The 24,414-nt window shown below is 40.1% G+C and overlaps 1 protein-coding gene across 14 annotated transcripts in view; it reads right to left on the bottom strand.

Moving 5' to 3' along the window:
• PON3 (paraoxonase 3) overlaps positions 1-22,460 on the bottom strand; it is a 31,768-nt gene extending 9,308 nt beyond the window's left edge. For 2 of the 14 annotated variants that reach the window (XM_005550175.5, XM_074035488.1), the window contains exons 1-4: positions 22,367-22,460; positions 20,738-20,830; positions 13,767-13,822; positions 4,501-4,666 (exon numbers count right to left, since the gene is read on the bottom strand). In XM_005550175.5, coding sequence (XP_005550232.2) covers positions 4,501-4,666; positions 13,767-13,822; positions 20,738-20,801 — 286 coding nt within the window. In that variant the 5' untranslated portion in view covers positions 20,802-20,830; positions 22,367-22,460. Of the gene's footprint in view, positions 1-373; positions 2,321-4,500; positions 4,667-13,766; positions 13,823-20,737; positions 20,831-22,366 lie in introns of those variants that run through there. The other 12 variants (XM_005550174.5, XM_074035484.1, XM_074035485.1 and 9 more) reach the window with 9 other exon arrangements.
• Positions 22,461-24,414: the final 1,954 nt, after the last annotated feature.

Below are 24,414 nucleotides of genomic sequence, written 5' to 3'. Positions count from 1 at the left end.
GATGTTTTGCCATAGTCACTTCACTCTTATATGCATATCCTGCCTAACAGGAGCCTACAGAACTATAATGATGCATAAACAGGAATGTGGTTCCCCAGACGGCCCTTCAGCAAGAAAAGTGAGTGCAAGCAAACAAAACTTTGCTGAGACGTTGTGTGTGTGCAATAATTATCTGCATTGCAACAGAAGCTGAGTAAATGTCAGGGCAGTGTAAATACCTTAAAATAAGCAACATTTCCCAGCTAGACAATGAATTTCTGACACAAGCCAACATAACAATATTTAGTGAGCCCAATGGACACGGCATGTAAATACGAATGCAAGATAAAACAAACTAATTCCAGGTAGTACCCACCTCAGAAATGTCACCTACCCATTTCAACTGGAATGTGAACTGCTGTGAACAGGATTGAGGGTAGTAATTTGGCCTCTGAGAGTGCTGTCTTCTGACTTATCAGGAGTTCTAGGTTTGACGAGCTCTGGAGTTTTAAAGGGTCTGGCCCCATCCTCCCACTGTAGGACTTGATCTGTATTCATCTTCCCTATTCCTTTCCCAGATGGAGTTTTTAAGCACGTGATGGAACAAGCCCAAACCCTGAGATGCAAAATTCATAACCAGGACCTCTGAAACACACTGGGCACTTTGATGCACATTAAGGAAAGGTGCTTGCTCACAGATGAAATCTTCCTTCTGGTCTGATCCAGCTCTGTTCCAAGGCTCAGGGCTTGGCAAACAGAACATGGGTTGGATTTCAGCCCCAACACGGACCTTCAGTCTTTTGCTAGACACAGTAGTGAACAATCATATGTGCTGCCCTGGTTTCATTTCTTCTAGTGCATCTACTGAATCCCTCTTTCCAAATAAGATATACTTAGTGAGAATACTTTTCTTCTTCATCTCCTCATTCCATCTCTATTTCTATGTGTAATATTTTGGCCTTATGAATTAAACACACAATTAAGGGAGATGACAAAACAAATAAGATAAGCTGTGAATCATAATATACTCAACTTATGGAAGCCTGATTATATAACTGAATGTTATTGTGTAAACGTGTCCCATCTCAAAAAAAAAAAAAAAAAAAACACAACAGCAACAAAAAAAGAAAAAAAAGCCCCAACTCCACCTCTACCTCTACCTCTAATACTACCCCATGCAATGAAATCGTTTCAGGTAAATCTAATCACTTATTATACCATCTCCAATGAAGAATCTTATGTCTTATACAGTGTGAGGCAAAACAGTTGTGGTTTTAAAATTATTTAAATAGAGCCCTAATCTCACCTTAGTAAGACACAGGATTAGAAGTGAGACCTCTTCTGTCTGAGTTCTGGATCAGCCATTTACTAACTGCAGAAGTGAAGTCACACTTTACTGTATTCCTCTAAACTTCATTGTATGCATCTATAAAGTTGAATATTATTATGTGCTCTGCCTGTCCTATAGGGTTCATTTATTTATTCATCTAATATGCATTCAGAGAGTACCTACTGTGCATCAGATACATTCTAGACTCTCAGAGTCCAGCAATGGACAAATCACATATGCTTTTATGGTGATTATATTTGAGAGAGGAAAACAAGGAGGAAAAATTATTAAATAAATTAAAACAAAGAATACTACAGTTGGGAGACATGTTCTTCATAGAGTGTCATTCATTTGAAGAGTAACAGTTAAGTTTAGGAACTTGCTATAGAGCAAGAGCAGGAGAGGGAAAGAAAATTGGTATCCTTTAACATTAAAAAAAAAAATAGTTATCTCTGTAGGCTGGGAGTGGTGGCTCACGCCTATAATCCTAACACTTTGGGAGGCCAAGGCAGGTGGATCCCCTGAGATCAGGAGTTTGAGACTAGCCTGGTCAACATGGTGAAACCCTGCCTCTACTAAAAATACAAAAAATTAGCCGGCACGGTGGCGCATGCCTGTAATCCCAGCTACTTGGGAGGCTGAGGCAGGAGAAAAGCTTGAACCCGGGAGGCGGAGGTTGCAGTGAGCTGAGATTGTGCCACTGCACTCCAGCTTGGGTGACAAGCAAAACTTCATCTCAAAAAATAAAAAAAGTTAGTTACCCCTGTAATGAATGATTTTTAAAAAGAGGTACATTGAGAAGAAATATAGAAAGGTACACAACCTGGAACAAGATGGTGGGAAGGCTTCCCTGAGAAGATGATATTTAAGCTGAGGCTTCAATGATGACAAAGAGTGAGCCAGAAGTGGCACAAGGACATTCCAGGCAGAGGGAACAGCAGATGTAAAGATCCCGAGGCATGAGACACTTCATCGAATGAAAAGAAATCCAGTGTGGCTGGTCCAGAGAGTCTGGGGGAGAATGGTTTCCAGTGAAACTGGAGAGCATACAGATGCCAGAATGTACAGGGGAAGCACCCAGGAACACAGGCCATTCTGGAGATTTGGGGTTTATCCTCAGAGTGATGGAACAACATGGAAAATTTGATGAAAAGAGGGACAGAATCAGATTTGCATAAAAAGCAATCCTTACTATGACAATGAATTGAAGTGGTATGAGAAGGAAGGTACAGTTGGGGGCCCATGCAGAATCAGGGAAGACATGCTGGGCCCTTGGACTGCTGGTGGCAGTGAGGATGGGGAGAGGTGGACAGATATTTCAGACGGGAGAGATATTGGAGAGATACATCAAACAAAACATTATAATGAGTTGATCGAAAGGGCCAGGGAGAGGAAGTGTCAAGGTTGGGCTCAGGATTTTATTTTGGGAAGTAAAGACACCATTATAAATGAAAATAGTTTATATATTATAAACCAATGAAAAATTGTTAGATTCAATTATCTTTTAAAGCAGAGCTTGCTAAGCAAATAAAAAGTGTATATAAGATTTCATGGAATTCTAGCATTTCAATTTGGCCCTCCTTTCATGTGGTCACTGTTAGTGAGGTTTCCCTGTTCTTACTTTTCTTCATGCTGTATAGACCCACAAATATTTTAAAATTAGATGTTTGAAACTATGAACTGTGAAGAAGTCAAAAATAATATTGGAAACTGTTGTTTTTAAAGCATATATGGCATGTTAATAACTGTTATGTTTTTTATAATATATTTTTGAGATATAATTCACACACCATTGAATTCAGACTTTTAAAATGTAAACTTCAGTATGTTTTAGTATATTCACAGGGTTGTGCAACCATAACCACTATCTAGTTTCAGAACATTTCCATCACCCAAAAAGAAATCACCTACTCATTAGCTGTCATTCCTTCTTCCCCACTCCTCTGGCTCCTGTCAACAATTTTTCTGTCTGCGAATTCACCTATTCTGAACACTTCATATATATGGAATTACATAATATGTGGCTTTTAGTGACTAAATGCTTTCAGTTGGCATTATATTTACAAGCTTCATCCATATTATAGCAATGCATGAGTAGTTCATTTCTTTTTATTGCCAAATAGTGTTCTATTGTATAAATGCCTATCACATCTTATTTGTGAATTCATCAGTTGATAGACATTTGGGTTATTTCCACCTTTTGTATTAGCAGTAATGCTGCTATGAACATTTGTGTACAGGTTTTGCATGGATATGTTTTCAATTCTCTTGAGCATGCACCAAGGTGCAGAGTTGCTGGATTGTATGGTAACTCTACGTTTAAAATGTTGAGGAAATGCAAAACTGCTTCCCAAAGTGGTTACATTATTTCACAATCCCACTGGCAAAGTAAGAGGGTTCCAATTTTTATACATCCTTGCCAACATTTGTTATTGTCTGTCTTTTTAATTAGCACCATAATTGAAATAGTATCTCATTCTGATACTGAATAGTATCTCATTCAGATACTATCTGAAATAGTATCTCATTCTGGTTTTGATCTGTATTTTCCTAATGACTAAGGATGATGAACATCTTTCATGTGCTTACAGGCCTTTGTGTATCTTAGGAGAAATGTCTATCTAGGTAGATACTTTGTCCATTTTAAAATTATATGATTTGTGTTTTGTTGTTAAGTTGTAAGAATTATTTATATTGTCTGAATACAAGTCTCTCATCTAATATATGATTTACAAATATCTCTCATTCTTTGGGTTGTTTTTCACTTTCTTGATGGTGTCTTTTGAAGCACAAAAGCTTTCAACTTTGATGAGTCTAATTTGTTTTTTTTTTTTTCCCTTTATGTTATGTTTTTTAATGTCTCACAGTTGTCTTTAGTGACAACTAAACTAAAGGGTCTTTAGTTTATATGTTAGATTTCTGAGAATACTATTCAAACAGGTTGTGACAGTCAAACAAGAAGACAAGTGAATAGAAGGAAGAGGAGGAGACCACATAGGGCCAAAAATACTAATGTTCCTTCTTTAATGCAATGGTTACAATGTTTTATACCTATCTATCATTTTACAAAAACATATGTGTATGGTAAAATACCGTCCTCTCTCTTTCTATTACATAAATATTGAGGGGCTGGAGATAAATGGTTTCTATTTCCCTCATTTCCCCCTTATCCCTAAGCATACAGGCTTTACCTTTGTCGATGAAAATACTGATCCCATGTGGATTAAATAATTCTTTGTCAAATCCACCACTGATTTCTAGTGCTTGTGCCCTTGGATTTTGTTCATTCAGATCCATCAAGAAGATTTTTCCTGGCTCATCTGGTGCAAAGTTTGGCAGGCCTGGATATTTTAATCCCTTTTAAAAATAAAGAACAAGTGTGCACACATATACATATCAAAACAATATTTTCATATGGAATTTAAAATCTCAAAGCCAAATAAAAATGTTCAAAGTTCTAAATTTCATTTAGATTTCTGGGCTTTTTCACTCTGTCAGCTGTTTCCATGATCTGATCTGGGGTGTTACTGATGTCATCTAAACATTGGCTATAAACACAGAAAGAACCATATTCAAGATAAGGAAGAGTTTTTAATTTAGAGAAAAGGAATTAAGCCAAAAAATATAACGGAAGAGACTAGGCTGTTACTTTGTGTGAATTCCTTCACATGCCTGTACCTCACATTCCTCATCTATAAAATGAAGAAGTTCAAATACATGATTATAAGATTATTTCCAGTACTGGTATTCTATAACTAACCTTCCTCAAAGCAGAGAGAAGGGGTGTATAGTTTAATTGTATCATTCCCATTCCTACATTGATTATATCATGTAGTGGCAAACAGTAGAGCTGGCCAAGAATCAACATAAGGATACCAGTCTTATAGAGTTGACTATTTTTGACCTATTTTGTTCCTGTAGGTATGTCTGAAAATTCTGACATGAATGCTTTACTCATATATCACAAAAAGTTTATTCCAGTAACTTGGGCAGTGGTCCTTTCTACTGTTAGGATCAGGTAGCTATCAATCAACAATAGGCATCCTGAATGCATGAAGCCTTTGCTGCATCTGAGTCCACTGTGACAAACCTTGGGGTTGGTTTATTCTACACCAGTTACAAAACAGTCCACTTCTTCTCCATGTTCCCCATCTATCACTGGATCGGATATATATCAATATCAATAACTTTATATCTTCTCTGCTACCTTTATCTTCTTTTACAGTCTATTGCAATTCTGTCTTTCCTATTTCACCTTGTCTTTCTGCCTCTTTCCCTCTCCCTGTCCTTTCTACACACACATACACATACACTTATAATACTATTACCGGCTCTTCCACTGCTCCCTCTTGAGGTAGTCAACCTTTTCTGAACAACCCCAGTTACATCTTCAAACTTTTTTTTAGAACAGTCCTTGTATGCCCAAATCATATGCCCAATGTTGTCTGGAGGAAACCTGGCTTTTCCCAGACAACACTGGCACTACTGAAGCTCATCAGAGGAGGCAATGTTCCCTCTTTATTCTCCTTAAGTCAGCACATCTGGAGAAGGGATTGGCATGTCCCTAGCCACAAACTTCTGCTTCCAGACCATAATTCTGTCATCAATAGCCACACCCTTTGCTTCCTTATCACATTATGTTCCAACTCCCTTTGCTTTGGTCTAGTTCTTATATAGGGCAAGTTTAAAATCAGGTTGAAAAACTCCACTACAAAGTCACCACCCCAACTTCAGCCAGACGTTTAGTACTGTTTATTGATTTTTTTTGGCTCATTATGATAGGCAATCTATTCGATTTCCTCATGTCTCCCTTCTAAATTTATTTCATTATCTTCTAGAGTAGGGGTCCCCAACCCCTGTGCCACAGACTGGTACCAGTCCGTAGTCTGTAAGGAACTGGGCCACACAACAGGAGGTAAGCTGTGGATGAGTAAGCATTACCGCCTGAGCTCCACCTTCTGTAAGATCAGCAGTGGCATTAGATTCTCATAGGAGTGCAAACTCTATTGTGAACTGAGCCTGCGAGGGATCTAGGTTGGATGCTCCTTATGAGAATCTAATGCCTGATGATCTGAGGTAGAACAGTTTTGTCTTGACCATGCCCTGCTCCCCATCCATGAACTGTGGAAAAAATTGTCTTCCATGAAACTGGTCCCTGGTGCCCAAAAGATTGGGACCACTGTTCTAGAGCCCATACTTTCTTCCTCTTTATTATGAGTGGATGACTTTACTTACTACTTCTCTGAAGATATCATGTCATTTAACATGAATTTCCTATAATTCTTTCCTTTCTGTCCCAGTAATTCTTCTTAGTTTTATTCATTCTCTTCCTTTCTCCCTCTTTTCTCAAGGAAGGAGTGTCCCTCCTCTGTTCTTAGGTTACATCCTTTACCTGCTTTCTTGGTTCCCTGTTCTCTAGGGTCTGTCTCTAGAGATTACACCTTCTCTCTCTTGCTTTACCACTCATTTTTCACTAACAGCTTCTTCTTTGGCCTGAAAAATTACAAGGTTTCCTTCCCTGAAATCAATATTTTTCTAACTTTACTGCCTCTTCATATATGCATTTCTCTCTCTTCCCCTCACCATCAAATTTCTTAGAAACATCACCTGATCTTGTTGCCTATTGTGAACTGCTCCAACTCTCAATTCCCTGAAGTTAGCATTCTACACCCACCAGTTTGTAGAACTACCATTATAAAGATCACATAATGGTCTCCAAATTACTTTATTTTGATAACTTTTCTACTTCTTATCTGTTTCTCTGTGGCATTCGACACTACAATATACCTTCTTCTTTCTTATCAAAAAGTCAAAAGTAGAGTTCCTAGATAGAAATCCTGCTCCTCTTCCTGACTCTTAGATTTCTGCCTCTTTCTGTTTTAAATCCATCCCTCCTCCCTTCTCACTCTATACTCTTTCCTTGCAGATCTTATACATAAAGATTCAGGTATTTCCTTTATAACAAGGACTTTCAAGTCTGCACATTTATTTGTAACTCTGTAACTCTAGCTTGCACTCCCAACTTCCTCCCAAAGGGCAGCTCAAAATCAAATAGTCAAAAACAAAATCAACATTCTCCCCTCGAATCCATCCTCTCATTTCTATCTATTCTTCTCAGCTAAGGACATCACTATGCTCCCCAACATTGGACCATAAAATTCAATTTTCAATCCACTCTTTCCCACATAACCAATTTGTCACCAAACTCAATGGCTCAGATAATAGTAGCACTGGAGAAAAAAATTATATATATACGTTAAAAATCAAATATATATAATAATTATATATATAAATATATTAGGGGCATTTAATCTCACATCTTCCCTTTCACATGAGGGAAATGAGGCCTAGATGAGTGATTTGCCTAAATCACTCAGATCATTTATTGTTCAGCTTCTCTCCCACACATACAGAAAGGTTTGGAAGTAAACAATATTGCTCAGGAAGGCAGCTCAAGACAGAACACACTGGCAAGTACCTTGGTAGCTTGGGGGAAGGTAGAGCATAGACAGCTAATGCAAAGACTGGATGTTACAGAAATAAAATAATCTGATAAAGAGATAAGGGTGGGGCACTGCAAACAAGCTTGGTCTGGATTAAGTGTGATGATCAAAGAAACGCTTCTGATAAATGGCTTCACATTCACCTAGTTTTCTGTGTAAAGCAGTTAGGTAGGAATTTGTGGCAGCAAACCAACTATGTGCTAATGACTGTAAGCAATTCTTTTCATACCATTCACTGGTGAAAATGGTGAAAATCATCATCGAGACATGCAGGAATCTTATTTTTCCCAACAAACTACAGGTATATGTGGACAATCAATGAACTCTTCCACTATCCTCATCCATCACCACATGCACTCAGTAAATATTCGAGGACTTGCACACGCCTGGTAGTATGTTAGGTGTTGGGCATGTCAATGCATGCTCCAAAGTCTTGAGTTCAAGGATCTTGAAATCTAGAGCAAGTACATAAGTATGGTGTGGTCTATAACAGCTTAACTCAGGCGAATATTCAAGAGGGAACATTGAAGAGGCACCTCACTCCACAAGAGTGTGCCAGGGAAGACTCTGCTGAGGAAGTAAAGTGCCACCGCAATGAACCCTCACAAAGAAGTAGGAGTTAGCTGGCAAAGTGTGACGAAGGGAGTAATCTTGGAGTCAAAGATAAGCGTGTCAAGTCCCAAGACAGGGGAGAAAAATACCCTGTTTGCCATCCCTAAATAGACTAGAAATATCTATTGCACAGAATTATTGTCCAAATCAGCAACTTTCAAACATCTTCTAGGATGGCAAGAAAGGGTAAAAGGAGAAACCAAAAGAACAAGGTCCCGAATTTATTATAGTGCAGAAGGATTAGAAACAAGCAAATAACATAATCCTTATCCTATAAGTTGTTCATTTACAAAAGGAGATTCATTATTAAAAACTTCATGTTAACATTTCTCATAAACTTGTGATCAAAATATATACTTCCTGTATAGTAATGATTCAGAACTTTTAGTTCCAGTGAAAATTAAAAAAAAAAAAAGAAGAAAATATACAGTACGAAGGACAAACATTATTTCACAACAGCAAAGAAATCTCCTAGCTATAGAATCATCACTTTTAGTGGTGTATTTAGCATAACATTGAAAATTTAAACTGGAAGGAGGCTCCCAAGATAGCTAAATAGGAACACCTCCGGTCTGCAGCTCCCAGCAAGATCAACATAGAAGACGGGTGATTTCTGCATTTCCAGCTGAGGTACCTGGTCCATCTCATTGGGACTGGTTGGACAGTGGGTGCAGCCCATGGAGGGCAAGCCAAAGCAGGGCAGGGCGTCGCCTCACCTGGGAAGCACAAGGGGCCAGCAGATTTCCCTTTCCTAGCCAAGGGAAGCCGTGACAGTCTGTACCTGGAGGAACGGTATGCTCCTTCCCAAATACTGTGCTTTTCCCACAGTCTTCGCAACTAGCAGACCTGGAACTTCCCTCCCATGCCTGGCTTGGTGGGTCCTACACCCACGGAGCCTTGCTCACTGCTAGCGCAGCAGTCTGAGATCAAGCTGTGATGCTGCAGCTTGGCAAGGGGAGGGGCGTCCACCATTGCTGAGGCTTGAGTAGGTGGTTCTGTGCTCACAGTGTAAACAAAGAGGCCAGGAAGCTTGAACTGGGCAGATTCCACCACAGCTCAACAAGGCCTACTGCCTTGCTATAGATTCCACCTCTGTGAGCAGGGCATATCAGAACAAAAGGCAGCAGACAGCTTCAGCAGACCTAAACGTCCCTGACTGACAACTCTGAAGAGAGTAGTGGTTCTCCCAGCACAGCATTTGAGCTCTGAGAACAGACAGACTGCCTCCTCAAGTGGGTCCCTGACACCTGTGTAGCCTGACTGGGAGACACCTTCCACTAGGGACTGACAGACACCTCATACAGGTGGGTGCCCCTCTGGGACGAAGCTTCCAGAAGAAAAACCAGGCATCAATATTTGCTGTTCTGCAGCCTCCGCTGGTGATTTCCAGGCAAACAGGGTCTGGAGTGGACATCCAGCAAACTCCAACAGACCTGCAGCTGAGGGGCCCGACTGTTAGATGGAAAACTAACAAACAGAAAGGAATAGTATCAACATCAACAAAAAGCACATCTACACCAAAAACCCCATCTGTAGGTCAGCAACATCAAAGACCAAAGGTAGATAAAACCACAAATATGGGGAGAAACCAGAGCAAAAAAGCTGAAAATTCCAAAACCCAGAGTGCCTCTTCACCTCCAAAGAATCACAGCTCCTCGCCAGCAAAGGAACAAAACTGGATGAAGAATGAGTTTGATGAGTTAACAGAAGTAGGCTTCAGAAGGTCAGTAATAACAAACTTCTCCAAGCTAAAGGAGCATGTTCTAACCCATTGCAAGGAAGCTAAAACCCTTGAAAAAGGTTAGACAAGTGGATAACTAGAATAAACAGTGTAGGGAAGATCTTAAATGACCTGATGGAGCTGAAAACCATGGCATGAGAACTTTCTGATGCATGCACAAGCTTCAATAGCCAATTTGATCAAGTGGAAGAAAGGATATCAGTGATTGAAGATCAAATTAATGAAATAAAGTAAGATGACAAGATTAGAGACGAAAGAGTGAAAAGAAAAGAACAAAGCCTCTAAGAAATATGGGACTATGTGAAAAGATCAAATCTACATTTGATTGGTATTCCTGAAAGTGACGGGGAGAATGGGTCCAAGTTAGAAAACACTCTTCAGGATATTATCCAGGAGAACTTCCCCAATCTAGCAAGTCAGGCCAACATTCAAATTCAGGAAATACAGAGAATACCACAAAGATACTCCTCGAGAAGAGCAACCCCAAGACATATAATTGTCAGATTCACCAAGGTTGAAATGAAGGAAAAAATGTTAAGGGCAACCAGAGAGAAAGGTCGGGTTACCCACAAAGGGAAACCCATTCAGACTAGCAGCAGATCTCTCGGCAGAAATCCTGCAAGCCAGAATTGAGTGAGGGCCAATATTCAACATTCTTAAAGAAAAGAATTTTCAACCCAGAATTTCATATCCAGCCAAGCTAAGCTTCATAAGTGAAGGAGAAATAAAATATTTTGCAGACAAGCAAATGCTGAGAGATTTTTGTCACCACCAGTCCTGCCTTACAAGAGCTCCTGAAGGAAGCACTAAACATGGAAAGGAACAACCGGTACCAGCCACTGCAAAAATATACCAAATTGTAAAGATTACTGATGCTATGAAGAAACTGCATCAATTAATGAGCAAAATAACCAGCTAACATCATAATGACAGGACCAAATTCACACATAACAAAATTAACCTTAAATGTAAATGGGCTGAATGCTCCAATTAAAAGACATAGACTGGTAAATTGGATAGAGTCAAGACTCATCGGTGTGCTGTATTCAGGAGACCCATCTCATGTGCAAAGACACATATAGGCTCAAAATAAAGGGATGGAGGAAGATCTACCAAGGAAATAAAAAGCAAAAACAAAACAAACAAACAAACAAAAACAGGAGTTGTGATCCTAGTCTCTGATAAAACAGACTTTAAACTAACAAAGCTCAAAAGAGACAAAGAAGGCCATTACATAATGGTAAAGGGATCAATTCAACAAGAAGAGCCAACTATCCTAAATATACATGCATCCAATACAGGAGCACCCAGATTCATAAAGCAAGTCCTTAGAGACCTGCCAAGAGAATTATACTCCCATACAATAATAATGGGAGACTTTAACACCCCACAGTCAATATTAGACAGATGAATGAGACAGAAAGTTAATAAGGATATCCAGGACTTGAACTCAGCTCAGGACCAAGTGGACCTAACAGATATCTATAGAACTCTCCACCCCAAATCAACAGAATATACATTCTTCTCAGCACCATATCACACTTATTCTAAAATTGACCTCATAATTGGAAGTAAAACATCCCTTAGCAAACGCAAAATAACAGAAATCACGAACTGTCTCTCAGACCACAGTGCAACCAAATTAGAACTCCAGATTAAGAAACTCAGTCAAAACCACACAACTACATGTAAACTGAACAACCTGTTCCTGAATGACTATTGGTTAAATAACAAAATGAAGGCAGAAATAAAGATTTTCTTTGACACCAATGACAACAAAGACACAATGTACCAGAATCTCTGGAACACATTTAAAGCAGTGTGTAGAGGGAAATGTATAGCACTAAATGCCCACAAGAGGAAGCAGGAAAGATCTAAAATCGACACCCTAACATCGCAACTAAAAGAACTACAGAAGCAAGAGCAAACAAATTCAAAAGCTACCAGAAGGCAAGAAATAACTAAGATTAGAGTAGAACTGAAGGAGATAGAGACATGAAAAACCCTTCAAAAAATCAATGAATCCACCCTTCAAAAAATCAGTGAATCCAAGAGCTGCTTTTTTGAAAAAAAAAAAAAAAAAATCAACAAAATAGACCACTAGCAAGACTAATAAAGAAGAAACGAGAGATGAATCAAATAGATGCAGTAAAAAATGATAAAGGGGATATCACCACTGATCCCACAGAAATACAAACTACCATCAGAGAATACTAAAACCACCTCTACACAAATAAACTAGAAAATCTAGAAGAAGTGGATAAATTCCTGGACACATCCACCCTCCCAAGATTAAAGCAGGAAAAAGTTGAATCTCTGAATAGACCAATAACAGGTTCTGAAATTGAGGCAATAATTAATAGCCTACCAACCAGAAAAAGTCCAGGACCAGATGGATTCACAGCCGAATTCTACCAGAGGTACAAAGAGGGGCTGGTACGATTCCTTCTGAAACTATTCCAATCAATAGAAATAGAGGGAATCCTCCCTAATTCATTTTATAAGGCTAGCATCATCCTGATACCAAAGCATGACAGAGACACACCAAAAAAAGATAATTTTAGGCCAATATCCCTGATGAACAGCGCTGAGAAAATCCTCAAAAAAATACTGGCAAACCGAATCCAGCAACACATCGAAAAGCTTATCCACCACAATCAAGTCAGCTTCATCCCTGGGATGCAAGGCTGGTTCAACATACGCAAATCAATAAATGTAATCCATCACATAAACAGAACCAACAACAAAAACCACATGATTATCTCAATAGATGCAGAAAAGGCCTTCAACAAAATTCAACAGCCCTTCATGCTAAAAATTCTCAATAAACTAGGTATTGATAGTACATAGCTCAAAATAATAAGAGCTATTTATGACAAACCCACAGCCAATATCATACTAAATAGGCAAAAACTGGAAGCATTCCCTTTGAAAATTGGCACAAAACAAGGATACCTTCTCTCAGCACTCCTATTCAACATAGTGTTGGAAATTCTGGCCAGGGCAATCAGGCAAGAGAAAGAAATAAAGTGTATTCAATTAGGAAAAGAGGATGTCAAATTGTCTCTGTTTGCATATGACATGATTGTATATTTAGAAAACCCCATCATCCGGGTCCAAAATCTCCTTAAACTGATAAGCAACTTCAGCAAAGTCTCAGGATACAAAATCAATGTGCAAAAATCACAAGCATTCCTATACACCATTAACAAACAAACAGAGAGCCAATCATGAGTGAACTACCATTCACAATTAGAAGCGGAAGCCCAGTCAAATAGGGCAATGATGAGAATGGATAGCAATAGGACCCATCTGGAGACCAGTGTAGGAATCGAATGGAAATCAATACACATTTATCAAGACCCTACTGAGTATGCCACTACCCACAGGGAGTTGCCCACCATGAGGCAGTCAAAGCTGGGCATTCCTGTGGTGTTCTAATTAGCCCTCCAGAATCCTGTTTTGGTTTTTTTAGTTGACTGGTTTACCCATAGGTGGGATGAGAGTGTAGGGATCCATCTGGCAGCTCCAGTGGACAACATTAATGTACTGTCTATACAGCTATTGACGTGAGCATCAGAGCAGCATGGAAAATACTCACACTGGAGATAAAAGCCAGCCCACTAGGAAGTATATCAATATCTTCAGAGCCATTTTCTGCAAAAGAAGGGTAGAATCAGAAAAATGCATATATGAATGCTCAAAAAAATACATCTCACAGTCCAAACTACAAATATCTTTTGGAAACTTCTTTTGGAAACTGTCGACTTGTTCAACCATTTACTTGGGAAACTATATTAACTTTTGGGAATCTCACAGGCATGCTACTCTACAGTAAAACTTGAATCAGACTCCTCAAATACTAAATCATTTTTTAGAATCCCATTTTCAGGAGAAAAAGGCAAATATCTAGAAAATAAACTCATATCCTAGATTTACTCTTTAAGTAACAATTTCCAGGGCATGTCCTGAGAGATTCAGCTTTATTCCCCATAGAAGGCTGGTCTATAGACTCAATAATAAAATCTAGAAAGTCATAATCGTGAAGGTCTTTTATTACAGGCCTCTCTGCCAAGCATTCCTTCTCTTCCAACGTGAAGCCTAAAACACTATCATTATACAATTATATTGGGAAATTATTGAGTAATAAAATATTGAGTATAAATGAATATGAAAGATTAGTGAGAATTAATATGAAAGTTTAGTCAGATCTTTTTTCTCATTAAGAGCTAGTTTCCAGCATTTTTTTCTATGGAAAGAGACATATAATAAGTAAGTTTTGACTGAGAACAAGATGAAAAAGGAGCTGTCATGGCTTCTAGTAGGAATAGAGATCTGCATATGATGTGGTTCCAAGTAGACAGAAGTGAGATTATCTAGTGTGGCAAACTATAGTCTACAAATATGTCAGAACCAATATGTATCATCGCCACTTGTTCTTAAAATGTGATGTTCAGACTCTTCCAGCAAGAGGTAAAGTCTATATTCTCTCCTGTTGAAGCTGGGTAGAACTTTGTAACTGCCTTGACAAATAGAATAAGATGAACGCAATGCCACATAACATCCTAGGCTAAGTCATAGTCATAGCTGCCACTGGCTCTCTCTCTCTCTATTTCTTAAGATATGCACCTTGGCAACTCTGGATCAAAATGTAAAAAGTCTGGCTATTGTAAAACTACAGAGGAAAGAGTACAAAGGGATCACCCAAAGTGGAAAGAGAGTCAGCATTATCTTTAGCTCAGGCCATAGGAGCTAGAAATGACTCTAGTTCCCAGCCTTTGAGTCATTCTAGCTGATGTAAATGAAACAGAGTGGACTGCCTACACTGTGCCCTGTCAACATTGCATATTATTGAGCAAAATAGTGGTGGTTGTTTTAAGTCACTAAGTTTTGGGGTGGTTTGCTACACAGTCATAGTTATTGGAACATGCAGGGAAATGGTTACCTAGAGTAGTGGGTTACTAGAGTGTCAAAAGGCAATGGGGGAAGTATAGGGGAAAATATGAAAAAGAAAATTGCAGAAAAGTCAAAGAAGATGCAAACTGAAATCAATAAAATGGTGAACAATAGGCACTTAGAAGTTGAGAAAGATTTTATTTTATTCAGTATACTGAAGGTTGAAAGTAATCCCCACCTAGAAATATGAAAATCAAATTAACCAGAACTTCCCATTTCCTAAGTATTCCAGTTAATCAAGATTTACCTATATATGGTACCTTGATAGCTATTTCCACACAAAATGACATAGACATCAGAAGAATCCAGCAAACTGAATAAAGTCATTTAAAAAATTGCATTGAATATTTGTTGGTTATTTTCAAGTGTTTCTCCTTCTTCTCTGCACTCCCCTATTGGTTTCCCTGTACCTTAATCTCATTCCCCTCTCTGTCCTATAGGTGGATATTTTCCAGGCTCTGTCTGACCATGGCTCTTTCTCATGGCAAAGCATCCATTTTCCCCACATGATGCACTCTACTCCCACATGGGTCGTGGCAGATGGCTTCAGTTTCCACCCGGATGCTCTTTAATCCCCAATCTCTAAATCAAGCTCAAAGCTTTCTTCCAAGTTCCAGACCTTTGTATGAACCTGCATGTTGGACATTTCTACCTGGGTCTTTTATTTTTCATATTCCACAGGTCCCAAACTGATCTGAAAGTTTCTGCTTCGAATCTGCTCTATTTTCTATATTTCTACTTCAATGAATGGTGCCTCCATTCCACAAACACCTAGAGCAGGAAGCTTGGAGTTACCTTTGATGCGTTCCTTTTCCTTAATTTCCAAATCCAACTGATCACCAGTCATTCAAGCTCCAGGACTTCCTCTTGGATTTCTACAATAGTTTCCCAATAACTCAGCTTTGCTTCCCTGAACCCATTCTCTGCACTGCTGAGAGTCATATTTTAAAATTTAAAGTTGACCTTGTTATCCCCTGCTTAAAACCTCCCAGAGGCCCACTAGGGCTGACAGTATAAATACCAAGCTCTTTGGTCTAGATCCCAAACATCTTGGCTCCAGTCTCAGTTACTGTGGCCCCACTCTCTACTCTACATTGCAGCTGTGCTGTGGTACTTACTACTGTCCTGTGAGTAATTTGTGAAATGGGCCAGACTCATTCACCAGCATGTCTGTGCATATGTTGCTTTCTCCTTGCAACACTCAGACCTTTCCCATCCTAACCTTACCTCTACTTGGCCAAGGCCACAGGCTCCTGGAGGTTTGGGGCCACCTTCTCAACCTATGCAAACTTTCCTGGTTTCAGCATCCATTTTATGTATTAATATGGTCATCTGTGACTATGTCTACCATGATCTTTTTCATACTAGGCTGCACCCCTCTGTTTACTTGTTAATTTCCTACTAGATGGTCTGCTTTCTGAAGGCAAGAACTGGGTTTTATTCAGTGTTGTATCCTTATACTCAACATAATACTTGCCTTTTCACTGCAGAAGCTCTTAATAAAGCTGGCTGGTTCAAAAAAGAAATAAACACTTTTTGTTTTTTGAACTTTGTCTTGTATTGAGGCTCAACTATTGAAAAGTGGGTGATGATTTCTGAGTCCAAGATATCCTGAATTGTGTTTGGCTCCTCTTCTCTTCCAAATACAATTTTACATGTCTCCTCTGACAGCATAAACCTACTTCAATAACTCACCTAAAACAGAGTGGGCATTTTTCAGACGTGTTGTGCCTGTCTTAATTTACTTGCTCCATCCAGAGCATGGGAAAGCTGGTGCTTTGCACTCAGCACTGGAGAAGAATTACCACACAAGATTGCACAGTGTCACCACCTCTTCTTCCCACCTACACTGTGCCTGCATGACAGGCCCCATGCATCTCAGCAACAATGGCACCTGTGGGAGCAAAAGCCTCCAGGATACCTTCCTCTGAGACTTTCCCACACACTTATTAGTCTATGCACAACTATCATTAAAACCCCAGTGCTAAGTCTAAAATCAGACTTATGAATAGGTGCCTACTGCTTCTTAGCCTGTCAACCCTACTACTACTTGGCATAACTTCATTTCTTTACTCTTTTCTTCATTTCTCCAGTCATCCCCTACAGGCACTCTGATAAAGGGTCACATCAAAACATTACTATCAGTTAATTTTATTATCGTCACTTCACATCTTGGAGAGAAGTTTCTGATAGTCAGTTAAGAAAACACATGGAACCTACTATGGTGTAGAAGCATATCTTGGAGACATGGGAAGCTATAGAATGGAAAGGAGTGGAAGGGAAGGCAGGTAGGTATTAAATACACAGGCCATCTACTCAATAATCCTGCCCAGTGAAAGCCCTACTGAAGTATTCATATTTCAAGTGCAGCTTTGATTAGATGCCAAGGGCAGCCAGATAACATCCTGGTTAAAACAATCCTTGACCCTCAAAGCCTTGGAGAAAAAGATGAACGTAATACAAAAAGATCTATGAGATATGATTTCTGGAGAAAGATATTTCATCTTTCAACTTTTCTGCCCAGAAAAAAATACTGGGGAAGAAAAACAAAATAAGAGTTTCTTCCGCCAATAAAATAAACCTCAAAAATCTGGGTCTTGAAAATACAAATAAGAATTTTTCTCCAGCTCTGTTACAACCTACTATACCCTACCTAAAATCCTTCAGCAGCTTTTCATGGCTTTATAAAGCCTCTACTCTTCAACTAGTTGTGACTTGTAAGTATTATCTTATCAGTTATCTTAATTTAAATATCTAGCCCGCCTTGTTTTGATTAACCTATACCTAGTAATATTTCAGCTGTTCGCATCTCAGATTTTCTGTTTTCCTGCTGTTGTAATACTTTCCTGAAGCTTCCATAATAAAAAATGTGTTGTCAGTAGATAAGAAAGGTGGTGTTACACAACAGAGAGTACAAAGGCATAGAAGGAAATGGTCTTGGCTCATAAGCTAAGCCCATCACCCCCTAGTTCCAGACCATTGAGCAAACAACAACTTAATTCTTCTGTATGTCAATTTCCTAATCTGCAAAGCATAGATAGCAGCACCCACTTTACAAATTGGTTATGAGGATGATGTAGATGTTTGTAAAGGACTCAACAGGCTGCTCATAGTCACCAAGCCTTTGATAAAGCAGCTTTTTCAAAAGATATATACCAGTATTGTCCTACTGACGCATGACCCATCATCATTCTAACTTGTTTAGTTCACCAAACATATGCCAATAGACATGAGAAGTAACATGGCATTTTTTTCTTCTGCTCCCAGCCTGCTTCCAACTAAGTCATTTTCTTCAAAATATTTGGAAAATCAGAACATTGACCTAAGACCTACAATATTAACTCTAATTTTACCTTCTCAAATCTAGTTGAGTGATACAATTCAAGAGTCAGACTAGACCTTACCAATCATCTAATCTAATTACACCTCTTAATTATTTGCAGGCTTATATATTTTGAGAGTTATTTGTATAGTGAATATGAATACTACTACACCACAAAACAGTAAACAAATGAGTAAACGTCACATTTTCTTATTTTTAAAATTAAATAAATCACTCTGATACCCCATTCCGCTAAGTTGATGGAAAATCCAATCTGAGTCATTACTGGGTTTCTCTGTTAGGGTTATGAAATCATTTTAGGTGGTAGGTTCTAAACCTAAGCAGAATGTTTTGGAAAGGCCATCTGGCATTCATTCTATACTATGTATCATCAAATTATTCATTGCCAGTTACTGGTCCCTTTTATTTAGACAATTCTGCTACTTCCATGTCATACATTGACACAAGGTCTTTACCTTAGCTGGAACACAGGGTCCAGCATCCCTAAAGATACCTTGCAACCATTCCTTCTGAGGTCCTGCTCCTCTCCCAGAATGCTGTCAGCCAGTGGGGTAAGGGTCCCTATTATTCAAAGATATCCACATATTCATATCCCTTCTCCATCAGAATCCCTTGAAGGGGCTCAGGTTCTTAAAAACAATTCAGGAAAGGGAGTTTCTTTGGTTTCTTCTGCTTTCCAGCTGCTAGCACAAACCACCTCTAAGACTAGGGAGTGCAAGGTTCAGATTACTTTATTTTTTAGAAATTGAGAGGCAAAAAAGGCAGAAAACTCAAATTAAAAGGGCACTTTTTCTGTATTTTTTAATATAGCAATAAAATAGAAAATCATATCCCAAAATAAGCTATCCCATCACATTCTAATAAATAAGTCACAGTCCTTGGCCCTAGGGAGTTTACAATCTGATAGTGAAAGAGAGAACACTGCCAGCTATAATATAAGGCATGTGGCAGGTGTCATAAGTGAATCGGAGCTTCAGAGTGCAGTGAGAATTCAGCAGCTGATTTCAGCAAGCAGAGACGGAGGAACAAGTAAGTTTGGAGAGAATTTCATAAGCAAAGGTGAGAAAGTGAAAGAACATATTCTCAGAACAGGGAACACAATCTAGCCTGGTTTTATTTTATTTTTCTGTTAGCAATGTCAGGAAGAATTGGAGGTGTGGAGCCCAAATAAGCAGCTGTGGCATTAGCTAGTAGGTGAGATTAGCCCATGTCTCACGTAGAAGCATGAGGGACAAGCGGGGAACAATGGTTCCTGGATTTTGAACTGAATCTTTTGAGAATGAGGGTACCATACACAGAAAATGTCTAGAGGCAGAGCTGGTTGTGGGTGGGAGGATGAGAGAGAAAAGGACAGAAATGTAAAATAGATTTCAGCTTAGGGAGAGTTTGAGATGGAGCTACCCTTTAACTGACTAAAAAAGAAGGGCTGCAGTTTGTAAGGTTAGGGACTGGGCCGTGGAATTTTGGTGAATTTTTTTAAAAGAAGGTAGGTAGGCTGTGAGGTTCCTTCTTTTTTTTTTTTTTAAAGACAAAGTCTCGCTCTGTCGCCAGGCTGGAGTGCAGTGGCGCGATCTCGGCTCACTGCAACCTCCGATGACTCCCTGGTTCAAGTGATTCTCCTGCCTCAGCCTTCCGAGCAGCTGGGACGACACGCACCCGCCGCCACCATGCCCGGTTAATTGTATTTTTAGTAGAGATGGGGTTTCACCATGTTGGCCAGGATGGTCTCAATCTCCTGACCTCATGATCCGCCCCCCTCGGACTCCTAAGTGCTGGGATTATAGGTGTGAGCCACTGTGCCAGCCGGGTCTGAGGTTCTTGAGGGGAGGGGCTAAGTCATATTACTCTTGGTACTTGTAGATAAATTTTGAAAAAAATAACACTTGAAGCCAGGAATGACAACAAGGAAAGGGAGGGAGGAAGGAAAGAAGGAAGGAAGAAAAAAAAAGAAGGTAACAGAGGACAAGGAGAAGAGTGAAATATCACAGACAGGAAAGGAGAAGCATTCAGTGAGGGGAAAACCAGGGTGTGGTCAATGACATTCTTTAGGTAATGTGGAGAGATGTCAGTAAGGAAATGTGCTGAGAAAAAGCCACAAAGGATGTCATTTAGGACACCCCTAAAGACCTTGCATGAGGCAGAGTGGATGGGGCAGATGTCCCACTGGGAGGGCTTAAGTAGTGACAGGTAATTAAATGAGCTAGTGGGGCTCAGTCAGGTGGATGGAGACAAAGAAGCTGTGCTGGCTCCTCTTGGTACTGTCACATACATACCAAGTTCCTCAATAAGGCGGCAGTTTTCAGGTTCTACTGGCTGCACTTCTCGAGAGGCACTCATCCTTTCTCTGTAGAAGATAAAACCCAATCCTGGAAATCAAGGCACAGCGTTCAAAATGTACGTTTAAATGTGGACTTCAATCATCTTCGTGTTGGTTAACTATCTTTATCATAATTTATGAATGATATAACAAGTAGGTACCCCCTTTTATGTTTATTTACATAATGTAGACATTATATGGGTATTTTACCTATATCAGCTAACCTTACTCAGTTATTGCTGAAAAACTATAATATGATTCTACATGGAAAACATTCTGCTGCCCAAATAAAAGACACTATTTAATAGTATGAGTAATTGAACAATATCACTAATTTAAATGCACAAAATAGTCCTACTTAATTTTCTAAAGTATCGTCTGTTATAAATCTGCACTTAATCCCCTACAGTCTTGCCCTTTGAACTTCTCCTTCCAAACTGCTTTCCCAAAATTCAACAGGGTGTGCTAATAGTCAAACTCTGTCACTTTTGCTTTAATTTTTAAATTTTATGCTGACTTACTTTTCAAGTATGTAAATTCATTAAACCAACCACAATTTAAACAATTGGCCAATTTATTTTTCAATACAATTTTCTTGTTTCCAGAGTGAAATGGAATGTTTCCACATTCTTCTAATATCAGGGATAATTTAAAATTTGTATTAAAGTATATTCAGGAAGACTTGATACTTACCTTACAGTCATTTATTTAAAAAATACCCCTTAGATCTACTTTATTATTATTACTATTATTTTATGATTCTCCATGCGGTTGCACTGCGAACAAATGTAACAATAAAACTCTCAAACTGGAAGTATTACTAATAGGCATCAGGCACCTCAACAGATTCTAGACATAATCCTCTGAGAAGGCCAGCTTCTACTAAGAGAAATACATAAACACTCAAAGACAACTGAAAGCAAGCAGAGGCTTTCGATCCACTCATGAATGTACATTACCACTTAAAGATTCTTCTTTCTAGCCCAGTATTGACTTTTCCTGAGACATTTCTAGGCTGGCTACCACCATTGTATCTTCCACTTCAAAAAGTCAAATGCCTACAAAATGCCAGTTACCAACTGCAGGTTTCAGCTGGTTTGCCCTGCTATCTGGCCAGTTCTTTAAATCTAGGATAGGTTCCATAACTCAGTACTTCTGTGTGGTTAGCTAGACCCGGGCAATGTCTCAGTCAGCCATAAACATCCAACTGGTAGCCTGATCCTCTCCCCAGTCCAGCGTTTCCAATGGACATCCTTTTTTCCCAAGCGGAATGTTGAGGGTGAGCTGGGAAAAGGGTCATGACGTTCAGAAAGTAAAACGGGGTCATGATCTTCAGAAAGTAAAGGGGGGTCATAACCTTCAAAAAATAAATGGGAGTAAGTCGGCTCGGCAGTCTTTGAAAACGCAAGTAGCTCACTTTCCCCATAAGCGAGTCTCAAGGGGCAGTTTGCTGGGTGCGATGGAGGAGTGAGGTTCCAAAGCTGCTCTTTCCTACTCGCTAGGAAGGGGGCGCCAGGCAGCCCCTGACCTCACTTGGAAGAGGAGAGAAAGAGAGTCAAGGACGCCCTGTCAAGATGCCACTCACCTAAACGCCAGGAACATCTCCCCGACTAAGGACAGGCCGACCCCCAGCAGGACCAGCGCCACCAGCTTCCCCATGGTCTCGGGTGCTCAGAGGCGACGCGCAGCGCCGAGAGCTTCCGGAGGCGCGGCGGGCGGTTCCGCCTCGCCTACGGATTGGGGCCGGCTCGGCCCCTCCCGCCCGCGCCTCCCACTCTGGTAAGCGGCCCAGGTGCGGCAGCAGGGCGCCGACGAGTCCCGTCCAGCCCCGCAGCCGGGGTTCAAGGCCAGCTTCACGTGCACGAGTCCTTGTTTTTTGGGCGAAGGTCAAGGCTCAACGGAGAGGAAGCCCAGGACCAAGTTGTGGAGGGGGTTTGCTCCTAAAACCCGCTAAATCCTACCTCAGTTCCTCAGATGGCCTGAGAGGGAAACCGGAGGGGCCGGGAAGGGGGAGCTCCAGTTCAGGACTGGAATTCCGGACTTCTGCAAGGCAAGACGTGAGGTGGTGCTGAATTGCTCCCGAGACACGGGAAGGGCGAAGGTAATCGAAGCGAAGAGCTTTAACTCATCTTCTCCAAGATTTGGGGCACGGGAACCTGTCTCCTGACCTTCGTGCCCTACCTCGGAGTGTGCTGCCCAGACGGACTTGTGAATATCTGTGTCTGCCCCCAGAGTTAACCGGAGAAGGAAACACCAGGAGAAAAGAAGGAAAAGACACAGGAAACGGGAAGAGGAGCAGAGGCGATGAAGGGGAAGGTGGTTTCCTTGGCAGGGTAGGACCTCTTTCTTCTAGGTCTTGAGTTCCTGCCAGGCAAGAAATGCTCTTTCCCCTCTCCTGATGAAGACCAGGTTGGAGGAGGAGGAACTGAAGATGGGGGAAGACAAGAAGCATTTCGGGCAAAGTAGCATCTTCAAGCATGATCTATTTTTATTTACGGACAGAAAGAAACATTAGTTCCGTTGGGTTCCACTGAGTACACTATTTGTTGAGAGAGCAAGATTTGCCCATCCTGGGGGTATTAAAAAAAGAAAAGGTGGTCCCTGACCTACGGGATACATGATTCTACTGTGAATACATAATTACAGGATGAATAATGAAGCCCACCACTTGTGCAGTACTGACTGTGTGCTTTGCCTGTGCTGACACCTTTACCTGTGTTAACACATTTAATTATCAACACAATCTCTGGGGTGTGGGTAGCCTTAACCCAATTTTACAGGTGAGACCTGCAGCACAGAGTGCTTATGTGGCTTGCTGTAGGTCACACAGCTATCAAGCAGCAGACTCCAAAATCTGGGCCCTTAACTGAGCTGCCTCTACCATGCTGCCTCTAGAAAAGCTATGGAAGAAGGGTTGTATTAAAAGCACAGTGTAACGTCTTGAATTGTATAGATAAGAGTTCTTGTTAAGATGACTAATGTTAAAAGAGTGCAAGCAGAGGAGGAATCGAAGTTAGGAAGGCACACAGAGCTGAGGGGCCTGGGCTGTGGTGTAGACGTGCATGCAGGGTTTGGGAGTCAGGCTGCCTGAGTTTGGATCCAGCTTAGATAAGGTACTCAGCTTTATTAAGCTACAGATTCCTCTTCTGTAAAAGAGCGTCCACCTCACAGGTAGCTTAAAATTAAATGTGATAATGAGTGTCAAGTGCTCTGCACTGTGCTTGATACGTTTTATGAAGTCAGTAAAGATTAACCACTAATTAATTCTGAACTTTGCTTGAGATTGTAGGCTCCTGTGGGAAGGACTCCATCCCATTGATAGCTGGGTTTTCCTGTGCCATCCATAGAACTTTGTGCTTAATAATGGCTCAACAGATATGATTAGATGGATGGATGTAAAATATGGACTTGGGAGAAAGAAAAATTAGAAGAATAAAAAATAAATGGAGTGGATAATGAAATAATAATAGTCACATTATTATTTCACTCAGCACATGCATGCCTTGTCACATTACTTCTTATTAACCTTACCTTCAAAGAAGTAAAGTGAATTGCTTGCTGCAAGTTTGATGGGACTAAAAAGAAGGAAAGTGAGGCTTAGAGAGGTAAAGTAATAATTCACTTAAGGTTACA

Source organism: Macaca fascicularis, chromosome 3 (assembly GCF_037993035.2).
Source record: "Macaca fascicularis isolate 582-1 chromosome 3, T2T-MFA8v1.1".
NCBI lineage: Eukaryota > Metazoa > Chordata > Mammalia > Primates > Cercopithecidae > Macaca > Macaca fascicularis.
Note: the sequence above shows the minus strand (reverse complement) of the source record. Positions and strands in the feature narration are given on the sequence as shown.